This window comes from Schistocerca piceifrons, chromosome 6 (assembly GCF_021461385.2).
Source record: "Schistocerca piceifrons isolate TAMUIC-IGC-003096 chromosome 6, iqSchPice1.1, whole genome shotgun sequence".
Lineage (NCBI taxonomy): Eukaryota > Metazoa > Arthropoda > Insecta > Orthoptera > Acrididae > Schistocerca > Schistocerca piceifrons.
The window spans coordinates 91,833,656-91,845,756 of NC_060143.1; the positions used below are offsets into that span (position 1 = coordinate 91,833,656).

The 12,101-nt window shown below is 39.8% G+C and overlaps 1 protein-coding gene across 1 annotated transcript in view; it reads right to left on the reverse strand.

Moving 5' to 3' along the window:
- Positions 1–5,931, reverse strand: part of LOC124803013 (endoplasmic reticulum lectin 1) — a 102,281-nt gene extending 96,350 nt beyond the window's left edge. Inside the window, exon 1 of the mRNA XM_047264119.1 lies at positions 5,669–5,931. Within this exon, the coding sequence (XP_047120075.1) occupies positions 5,669–5,803 (135 nt within the window). The 5' untranslated portion in view covers positions 5,804–5,931. The remainder of the gene's footprint in view (positions 1–5,668) is intronic.
- Positions 5,932–12,101: the final 6,170 nt, after the last annotated feature.

Sequence of the window (12,101 nt, forward strand, 5' to 3'; positions counted from 1 at the left end):
TTACTGTTACATATCATAAGGTATTTCATAAAGAGAATAAAACTGAAGTAGGTAAATAATAGGTAGGGATAAACAATATAATACAACAGCATGAACTTTCATGTGACATGAGTCACTTTCATGTAATTAAGTTTTTATACCAAGACAGATATTAGAAATAATTTTATATTGTTCAGTAATTTACTTCTTAGTGTGAATGTTTAACTAGTATCACTACGAAAAATTTCCCAATTTCAACCAATATACTAAAAACAGAAAATTAAATCTGTAGCGTGAGTCACATAATCTGAATCACAGTTGTACTATTAGCAGCAGCAGAAAGACAGAGTAGGAGGAGGGAAAAGTTAATGAGTGAAGGAAAATATGAAGAATTTAAGAAGAAGCATGTGGAAGAAGCTCGAAGAAGCTAGCTGAAACAGAAATAAAAGTTTCTACAGTAGTGTCAACAGAAGCAAGGACTGTTATTTGAAGAAAGAAGAGCTAAAAATAGGGAGAGAGTTAGCAAACACAGGCAAAATAAGATGCAAGATCAGCAACATAGTAAAGCAAGTGTCATGTATAAGTCACATCGTGCTCTGGATAAAGCCATGGCTCGAGTGCTGCAATTGCTTACATTAGCAAGGTACTGTCAACTATAGGGCCTACCTACAAATGTGAAGACAGTTTCAATCTGGTGTGATGGATCTGCCTCACAATTTAAAAACAAATATATTACTGGTACTGAACCTCAATTTCCTACATTCCATCATAAAGGAGCCATAGATGGAATTGGTGCAGTTGCAGAATGGCTAGTGGGGAATGCTCCATACAACTGAAATTCATAGTAGGTGACGCATCAACTTTCACTCAGGTAGCTGCAAGTAACACAACTATACAGGTTTTTCATGTGTCTATTGATGAAATTCAAGGAATCACTGTGAACCTTAATCTGGCTCAAATATTTTCTTCAGCACCATCAGTACCAAACATAAAAAGCATTCACTGCTTTCACTACAAGAAAGTAGTAGTACAAACATATCTGCTGTCTCCAAAGAAATCTGCTGCTGCACATCATCATACTGAAGAAGCTATTGTTGTTGTTGTAGTCTTCAGTCCTGAGACTGGTTTGATGCAGCTCTCCATGCTACTCTATCCTGTGCAAGCTTTTTCATCTCCCAGTACCTACTGCAACCTACATCCTTCCGAATCTGCTTAGTGTATTCATCTCTTGGTCTCCCTCTACGATTTTTACCCTCCACGCTGCCCTCCAATACTAAATTGGTGATCCCTTGATGCCTCAGAACATGTCCTACCAACCGATCCCTTCTTCTGGTCAAGTTGTGCCACAAACTTCTCTTCTCCCCAATCCTATTCAATACTTCCTCATTAGTTATGTGATCTACCCATCTAATCTTCAGCATTCTTCTGTAGCACCACATTTCGAAAGCTTCTATTCTCTTCTTGTCCAAACTATTTATCATCCATGTTTCACTTCCATACATGGCTACACTCCATACGAATACTTTCAGAAATGACTTCCTGACACTTAAATCAATACTGGATGTTAACAAATTTCTCTTCTTCAGAAACGCTTTCCTTGCCATTGCCAGCCTGCATTTTATATCCTCTCTACTTCGACCATCATCAGTTATTTTGCTCCCCAAATAGCAAAACTCCTTTACTACTTTAAGTGCCTCATTTCCTAATCTAATTCACTCAGCATCACCCGACTTAATTAGACTACATTCCATTATCCTTGTTTTGCTTTTGTTGATGTTCATCTTATATCCTCCTTTCAAGACACTGTCCATTCCATTCAACTGCTCTTCCAAGTCCTTTGCTGTCTCTGACAGAATTACAATGTCATCGGCGAACCTCAAAGTTTTTATTTCTTCTCCATGAATTTTAATACCTACTCCGAATTTTTCTTTTGTTTCCTTTACTGTTTGCTCAATATACAGATTGAACAACATCGGGGAGAGGCTACAACCCTGTCTTACTCCCTTCCCAACCACTGCTTCCCTTTCATGTCCCTCGACTCTTATAACTGCCATTTGGTTTCTGTACAAATTGTAAATAGCCTTTCGCTCCCTATATTTTACCCCTGCCACCTTTAGAATTTGAAAGAGAGTATTCCAGTCAACATTGTCAAAAGCTTTCTCTAAGTCTACAAATGCTAGAAACGTAGGTTTGCCTTTCCTTAATCTTTCTTCTAAGATAAGTCGTAAGGTCAGTATTGCCTCACGTGTTCCAGTGTTTCTACGGAATCCAAACTGATCTTCCCCGAGGTTGGCTTCTACTAGTTTTTCCATTCGTCTGTAAAAAATTCGTGTTAGTATTTTGCAGCTGTGACTTATTAAGCTGATAGTTCGGTAATTTTCACATCTGTCAACACCTGCTTTCTTTGGGATTGGAATTATTATATTCTTCTTGAAGTCTGAGGGTATTTCGCCTGTTTCATACATCTTGCTCACCAGATGGTAGAGTTTTGTCAGGACTGGCTCTCCCACGGCCGTCAGTAGTTCCAATGGAATATTGTCTACTCCGGGGGCCTTGTTTCGACTCAGGTCTTTCAGTGCTCTGTCAAACTCTTCACGCAGTATCATATCTCCCATTTCATCTTCATCTACATCCTCTTCCATTTCCATAATATTGTCCTCAAGTACATCGCCCTTGTATAGACCCTCTATATACTCCTTCCACCTTTCTGCTTTCCCTTCTTTGCTTAGAACTGGGTTTCCATCTGAGCTCTTGATATTTATACAAGTCGTTCTCTTATCTCCAAAGGTCTCTTTAATTTTCCTGTAGGCGGTATCTATCTTACCCCTAGTGAGATAAGCCTCTACATCCTTACATTTGTCCTCTAGCCATCCCTGCTTAGCCATTTTGCACTTCCTGTCGATCTCATTTTTGAGACGTTTGTATTCCTTTTTGCCTGTTTCACTTACTGCATTTTTATATTTTCCCCTTTCATCAATTAAATTCAATATTTCTACTGTTACCCAAGGATTTCTACTAGCCCTCGTCTTTTTACCTACTTCATCCTCTGCTGCCTTCACTACTTCATCCCTCAAAGCTACCCATTCTTCTTCTACTGTATTTATTTCCCCCATTCCTGTCAATTGCTCCCTTATGCTCTCCCTGAATCTCTGTACAACCTCTGGTTCTTTTAGTTTATCCAGGTCCCATCTCCTTAAATTCCCACCTTTTTGCAGTTTCTTCAGTTTTAATCTACAGGTCATAACCAATAGATTGTGGTCAGAGTCCACATCTGCCCCTGGAAATGTCTTACAATTTAAAACCTGGTTCCTAAATCTCTGTCTTACCATTATATAATCTATCTGATACCTTTTAGTATCTCCAGGGTTCTTCCATGTATACAACCTTCTTTCATGATTCTTAAACCAAGTGTTAGTTATGATTATGTTGTGCTCTGTGCAAAATTCTACCAGGCGGCTTCCTCTTTCATTTCTGTCCCCCAATCCATATTCACCTACTATGTTTCCTTCTCTCCCTTTTCCTACACTCGAATTCCAGTCACCCATGACTATTAAATTTTCGTCTCCCTTCACAATCTGAATAATTTCTTTTATTTCATCATACATTTCTTCAATTTCTTCGTCATCTGCAGAGCTAGTTGGCATATAAACTTGTACTACTGTAGTAGGCGTGGGCTTCGTATCTATCTTGGCCACAATAATGCGTTCACTATGCTGTTTGTAGTAGCTTACCCGCATTCCTATTTTCCTATTCATTATTAAACCTACTCCTGCATTACCCCTATTTGATTTTGTGTTTATAACCCTGTAGTCACCTGACCAGAAGTCTTGTTCCTCCTGCCACCGAACTTCACTAATTCCCACTATATCTAACTTCAACCTATCCATTTCCCTTTTTAAATTTTCTAACCTACCTGCCCGATTAAGGGATCTGACATTCCACGCTCCGATCCGTAGAACGCCAGTTTTCTTTCTCCTGATAACGACATCCTCTTGAGTAGTCCCCGCCCGGAGATCCGAATGGGGGACTATTTTACCTCCGGAATATTTTACCCAAGAGGACGTCATCATCATGTAATCATACAGTAAAGCTGCATGCCCTCGGGAAAAATTACGGCTGTAGTTTCCCCTTGCTTTCACCCGTTCGCAGTACCAGCACAGCAAGGCCGTTCTGGTTATTGTTACAAAGCCAGATCAGTCAATCATCCAGACTGTTGCCCTTGCAACTACTGAAAAGGCTGCTGCCCCTCTTCAGGAACCACACGTTTGTCTGGCCTCTCAACATATACCCCTCCGTTGTGGTTGCACCTACGGTACGGCTATCTGTATCGCTGAGGCACGCAAGCCTCCCCACCAACGGCAAGGTCCATGGTTCATGGGGGGAATGTGTGAAAACTGGAGACTGGTACAAAGTAGAATATGACAGTAAACTCAATGCTGAAGAAGTATGTGCAGTTTTTGGAAATTCTTACTTAATCAGTGTGCTGGCCACAATTGGAAATGGCCTGTAAAATGTGATGAAATTATAAAAAAAATTAATGCATTTGATGTTGTCAATGCAAAAGAATATTTTCAGTTCTCTGATCTTTACTTGAATTTACAGTTCATTTTCCCAGATGTCATGCTCTTATAATTTTTCATAGTGTTCGAAAAGTGAAATGTTAATGTTAAGTTTATGTTATTTGGCTCATATTGCCATATTTTTATTTCTCTGCCTGTAGGAAAAAAGGTTTTCCAACAAGAAGTAACACGAGTCACGCGCCTTTTTCAATACATTACAATATTTCACATGGTATGATTATTTTTAGAAACCTGTAACTGTCACTTGAATGCCAACCTAATATGCATTTTCTGTGATGAAAACCAGATCCATGGGCCTACTCCTAATAGTTTGAGGACACTTTCGACCTAAAATGCACATTAGGAATAGGATGTCCCAAATTTGTAGCATGAGCCACATTACATTCTTGTCCTTTAATTTTAATGCTCTTTCCTGCTTAAATAACACTCCTAGATATTTGCCTGAATAACTGAATTTGTAATGATGATTTAAAAAAGAAAGTATGGGTTTACAGATTAATAACAAGTCAATATAAAACGTTGATTTCAAAATGTAACGTGAGTCAGCAAGGGATCTCCCTTACGGAAAAAGATTAAGTGGATTGATATGATTTATTAATCACTTGCGACTGGTTTCCATTACAATAAAAACTGGCTATCTTCAGGTGCCATGACGTTGTTTTCAGGACGCTTCTGTCGGCCCTGCTCTGTCGTATTCGTATATTAGCGCAACGCAAAAACATAAAAAAAACATAAAAAGAGCAAAGCGCTAAGGCAATCCTCTAATGTCCGTTGTATACTTAGAAAATCAATTCTTAAGGACAAACCGTTGATTGCAGATATTTCTTTAATGTGACCCTGTCGAATGTTAATTGTAACAAGAAGAGACAGTTTCTGAGCGTTATTAGAATATCAAAATTACATGTGGATTTCTAATTTCGTTGTCTACTGACGAGCAATGATAAGAAACGTAAATAAATGCTCCCTCACAATTTTTTTTCTGTTGAAACAACAAATCACGTTGTGTGCTACACTGTTAAATAAACGTGTTTCAACTGAAAATATACTCGACGAATAAAAAGAAAAGAAAATATAAGCATGTACGTCATGATGAGGGATGTACTACTTACCAAGAGATCAGTTTCGTCGTTTCCCGGCCAATTTATCCTGTAAAAAATGGAATCATCAAAGCCTCCACTTTCAGCACATCCATAGTCCGAGACGAGGAGATACAAAAGACATATTATTAAATGACAAGAAGTCATTTTGACAAACTCATAATTTCACAGCTCGCCTCGACAGCTGGCAACTCAGTTTACAAATCTACCGATACTTCACGTCACATAACTATGTTTTCATAACACGTAACACCAATAAAACAGCAACACGTCAGAGATTATCAGTGACAAAGAACCATCTGGACAGTGGACACGTTTTGTGTCGCTTTGTTTTCTAAAACAACTGAGAAGTTGTTCATGCATCCCCTCACCATCGCTTTCGGAGCCCAGTAGAATTTTCGTATACATTGTGATAATTTCTGCTTCTAAGTTTTCAATAAGACGTTAACTTAAAAACAGGTTTGAGGTACTGCTACGCGCGCAGTCAATTTCTACTTGTTTTCAAGAAACCGTTCACTTCAAAAATTTGAGGTAGACCTGTTGCCCATAGCTGAAAGTATGTTGCCCGCACGAGGTGCCTCGTCTTTTGCGACGGGGCAATCTCCCAGGAAGGTTCAGACAAGTGCGAAGGGTTGGTTTGCTAGTCAGTTGAGAGCTCCACCGCTAGGCAAATGTTGTAGCCACTCAGGGGAATCGCAGGAAGAAAATCCACATGGAATATCATCTACTGGAAGGGGGGAGAGGGAAGCGGGGCAGGTGTCTCATAGGAGAAGCAGAGGATGCTCTACCCGTGGCTAATGAGCACACTTGGTACAGCAGTCTACAACTCGTAGTATAAATGCCAACTGCCAGCTGGATTCAGAGTCCATCTTCAGCTCCTAGAAGAGGCTGGATGAACTAGTGAAGACTGCTAACCTCGCACACAGCATCGTTCCCATAATCTATCGCGATCATCTGCTATGGAGCCGGGAAGAGAGCTTAAGCCAGAGGCTTGAACGATTCTTTGATGACCTTGATTATAGACTCCCAAACTTGTGCAGAATATAGAACGCCTTTTAATGGGTGAGGCGTGAACTGAATGCTGTAGGTGGGTATTAGGGCAGCAGAGTATGTATGATGTGCTCATGTTTTTTTTTTTTTTTTTTTTTTTAGTGGTGGTGGGGGGGGGGGGGGGGGGGGTGGACAGACAATTCGATAGAATTACGTACAGGTTTCAGAGAGGGTGGGATATGCCATAGCAGATATGAGACAGGAAATATTACTATCGTAGTAGTTAACTACAGGAATATCCATGGAAAGGTCCCAGAACTAGTCTCACTTATAAACAGAAATAATCCACATATCGTGTAGGGATGGAAAGCTGTCTGAAATCAGATATTAAAGAAACGACGTTTTTAAATCTGACTGAAATAAGTGCTGCAAAACCGTGCGGGCATTGTTTTGGAGATTTCAGTTCAAGAGCTTAAAGAAATGTTAACAAAGAGGAAACACACTCCCATATATTAGATGCAAAAACAGATTCCCCACAGAAATCATTTGAGGGTATCAAATACGCTAATAACAGAGCTATCAGCAGGAAAAATAAATGATGCAAGAAAATTTCGAACTATGTTTCATTCTCTATACAAAAATCAGGAACACTCATACACAACAAGTAAAACAAGTAATGCCACCTTGTGTTAAGTTACAAGTAACACTGAGGTATCTGGCAACTAAAGACACTCTTACCTCCATAGTAGTATGCTAGCTACATACCTAAAAGCATAATTTCTAAGTTTTTATGAGAAATACTGGCTGCTATTTGCAACACAACTAAGGTACATCTGAAAGTAAGACTTTTCTCAACAGTTTTGCTTTGTTTTTGTCCTTGGCCAGCGCTCTCAGAGGTCACTGGTACAGTAAATGTAATTATTGTTGTACTAAATATTGTAACCAAGTGCGCCTCGACAGCTGCATGGTGCTGGCACGGTAGTTCAGCGTGTTTGGTCAGAGTGTTAGCTGCCCTCTGTAATAAAAAAAACTGAGTGAACGGGTCAATGATGAATTTGAATGGATGTCATTTGATGACCATCCCAAACAAATGAAATGAGTCATAACAAACAAAAATGAGAATTAAAAAAACATAAATATATAAATAAAAAAGTGGTCAGAGCAGCAGAATGCCATGCTAAGGGACCCGTGTTCGATTCCCGTCGGGATCAGAGATTTTCTTTGAGCAGGGTCTGGGTGTTGTGCAGTCCTCATCATCATCTCATCCCCATCAACATGCAAGTCGCCAAAGTGGCGCCAACTCAAAAGACTTGCACCTGGCGACCGGTCTACCTGATGGGAGGCCCTAGCCGTAGGAAATTTTATTTTATTTTTTCACTGTAACCAAACTTTGTACCTTTGTGCAGAACATGTCATTATTCAGTGATTATGGCGGGAAGTACACTATTGTTTTTTACCTGTTTTTAAATCTTTGAGGACACAAATAATTTTTTTTCACTTTAGCCTTACGTTTACAGTGAGATAATACAGAAAAAATGTATTACACTAATTCCTAATACTTTTAAAATATTGACAGCTCTGCAGTAATGTGACCCTCGGTAAGTCCATGCTCTGGGTTGCAACACTTCTTCAGTGCATTGTGTTTCTGCAAAGGACATTGTGTTACTTGATAGCCACTCCAAGGGGGTGGGAGGGCAGGTTCCTTCCCTCCTCCTCTGCAATCTCGAGTACAGAAATTTTATCCATTACAAAACTGTCACACACTTCTAGAAGAGATTTCTCGTATTTTCCGCTAAGCCTTTCATCTACCCAGTTGCATTACATGCCTCATCACAGTCAGATAATTCTATAACTTCTCGAAACTGAACAATTCGTTTATACCAGAAATGGCAGTTTTAGAATTTTAGAGCCTTGCTCCACCCTTCCCCTCCCTCCCTGGATAAATATCTGCAGATGTTTACGCGTTTCTTTAATCTTGTTCAGTGGTTCGAGAGAATTGTTAAACGCTAGAATGAGACTTCCTATCATAAAGTTTAAGAACATTTACTATTTCACAAAATATTTTGTATATAGTTGAAAGTATAGCTAATTTTTTTGCGATTATGCTAACTATCCATTTACACAAGCAAACAATTCAGGACATCAGTTGTTGAATGGTCGAATGCAGAATAAGAGCAGATCCAGCTAGCAGCAGTTGCTTAGGCACTTGGGTGGTGTTTGGGAGAAGTTGCACGAGGCCTTGTTCTCCTGCTGGTGTAACTCAGACATCTATCCCAAACTGAAGCTCCCTCCAAAATAACCGTATTTCTGGGCACTTCAATAACACCTTTTTTTGCTTAAACTAATTTTAAATTTTATCAAATAACAACTCTTGTAAGGGGACATATCTCATAGGCCATGTGACAGTTACGTAAATGGAGATTGTTGTCAATACATGAAGGAAAAGAGTGAGAACTAGACATGTGTGCCAATTATTCATGTGGCGCCTTTTCTAACAAAGACCCTCGCCGTGTATAAAAAAACGGTTGTGTAGGGACTTACTCCCACTAGCTGATGAATGCCATTCATTGGGAAATCTCTGAGAAGATGGGATGTAAGCTTCAGGCCCCTATTCTGTACCTGTTACAGGCATTTCACAAAGTATTTTGTAGCATAAATCCACAATATAATGGCCTACTCCGCACAGTCTGGACTAGTTCGAAGTATATGTTGAAATTAAGCTGTAGAGACCGCCTAGATGATGATGATGATGTTTGGTTTACAGCAGGGCTTCCCAACGTGTGGTCCGTGGACCCCTTAGCGGTCTGCCGGTTCTTTCTAGGGCTTCCGCGGCCACTTTTCACCAAATCGTGTAAAATAATGAGTAAAATTATTGAATAAAAATGTGAAAATCAAATTCATCACTATTTTTTTTCGTGTGAAAAAAATGTGTACTTTTACTTAAGGTCATATTCCCAAGCAGCCTTTGCGGTTCATAAGTGAGAACGCATACACTGTTTAGTGGCGGAGAATGCGGCTTCTCTGATCGACTGTTTCGCAACAATACGGGGGTCGTTTGTGCGCCGGCTCACGGCGCTAGATGCGCTGAAACCTTTCACGCATGCGCGGAGCGAGCTTTGTCGACCAATCACAGCGCTCGCTGGCACGTATGTGGCCCCAGGCATCATTAAATGTTAAACTTGCTTTGTCAGTGCACTACTTATTTCATAAGTCGATTGTTGACCAGTTTATTACTTCTAACATGGATCGGTGGCTGAAGTCAGGATCATTGAAGAAGGGTGCAGTTTCTCCATCGCCTTCACAACAAGGTAAGTTCCCAGTTTAAATGAATGAGGAGTGAGGACGACCAAAGGAAGAACAATAACAAGAAGCTCCACAGCTGGATTTATTACGTGAAAACGCTGAAAGTACTTCATTGGTTGCAATATCCTGTGGAAGTGGAATAACCAAGAAGTGTAAGTACAACGAAAGCTATTTAAAAATGGGCTTTGTGGGGACAAAGGAGGGTAAAGCTCAGTGTGTAATTTGTGTGCGAGTCCTTCCGAACAGTTCAATGATTCCAGTTAAATGGCGCCGTCATTTTGGAGGTACTCACCCCGATTTCCAGGCTAAAGACATCGATTTTTTTCAAAAGTGCTTAACTAGCTGCTTCTTAGTATTGCATGAAAACTCATGCAAAAACAATTAATGAAAATTCATTAAAAGCTTCTTTCTTGGTTAGTTATCGAGTGGCAAAAACAGGCAAAGCTCATACCATTGCAGAAAATCTCATAAAGCCGTGTGTTAATGATATTGTTTCTTGCATGCTAGATGAAAAGGCAGTAAACCTTGTACTCGTATCTTCGGTGCCATTATCAAACTATACTGTCAAGAGACGCATTGTTGACATGTCAAATTATGTGAAAGACACTCTTGTTTCTTGCATCCAACACAATTCATTTTCTCTGCAGTTAGATGAATCAACTGATGTTGCAGGATTAGCGATTTTATTGGCTTTTGTTCGTTATGAATATTCTGGATGTTTTGAGGAGGACCTCTTATTGTGCAGACCACTATCTGCCAATACAACAGGTGCTGAAATATTCCATCTATTGGATGATTTTTTTTAGGACTAACGAAGTTTCATGGTCTAATTGCATAGATATGTGCACAGATGGTGCAAAAGCTATTCAGAGAAGAGCAGCATGTTTACATGCAACTCTCGCTCACCTACAAATTTTGAGAAATGGAAGAGACCGACTACTGTGTGCTTGTCTTGCTCATCTGACCTGTCCTCCTTCTTCTTCTCCAGCCTATAAAAGTGAACAAATATTCCGGTATACTGAGCCTCAAACTTGTGTATGTCCTGGACCTTTACAGGGAACACTATGCCATCAAAGTTACACTGCCTTGTAATGTCATTGAGTTTGTAACTGCTCGGATGCACAGGATGATATTTGTAATTGTAATTTCTCTCACAAGCCAGGACTGACCATGCAAAACAACTTGATCTTTTGTATTTTGGACATTAATGCATACATGCTTCTTCTCAGTATCTATAGGGAGTTAAATATAACTGGACTCTCCATTTATTGGATCATAGACATGTATATAGATGTTGAGGAGTGGTATACAGCTGAGTGCAATAGCGGACCCACGTACTCCCATCTCAGATAATCGGGCCATAATAGCGCTCAAGGTGGATTCTTGATACCACTCAGCAATGGATGTGCTCTGAGAAATAGAGCCATTATCACCTCATTGTACAACAAGAAATAAATTTTCTATTACGCTTCAAAGTGTGTATACAATTTTTTGACGCACCCTGTATAGTGTGGAGTCCTTGTCTCTGCATCACTTTGATGTTTAGGGGGGAGGGGATGACTCAATTCGCAGCATAATACTACACTGCACTTAATGGCGTTAAATCTCGGATCCTTTGGGCCTTTGAGGAACTCAGTTTCCAAGACAGGGAGGAACGCCTCTAAACATGCTACAGGGTCGTGGTACCTCCCTCCTGGATTCTCAATCCTAGTGAAAGAGATGCACCCTCAAAAGCCCTATCAACTGCTGAGCATTCTAGGGGGGTTGTGAGGTGCCGGGGCTAGCAGTGTTTTTTTTAACACTCAATTCTTAGAGAAATTACATATGTACATGATGCTCTAAACCCCCCCCCCCATTCTAACTCCAACTTTTCCTGTTGCACAAGGATAAAAAAAATACGCGAACTGACTCTAATCAATCCTGCCAGTGGAGTAGAAGAGAGTTTGGCACCGGCAATAATTTAATTTGATAAATAAGTTAATTAAACGAAGGTTTCATTAACATAGTGAGGAATGATGGGGTTGCTCTACCTATTAACAGAATGAAAGTTCTGTCCAAAATAACAATATGATTTATTAAGACTAAACACAAAATAATAAACAACAACACATGAAACATTAACAATACATCAAATTGGCTCTAATTGGATACT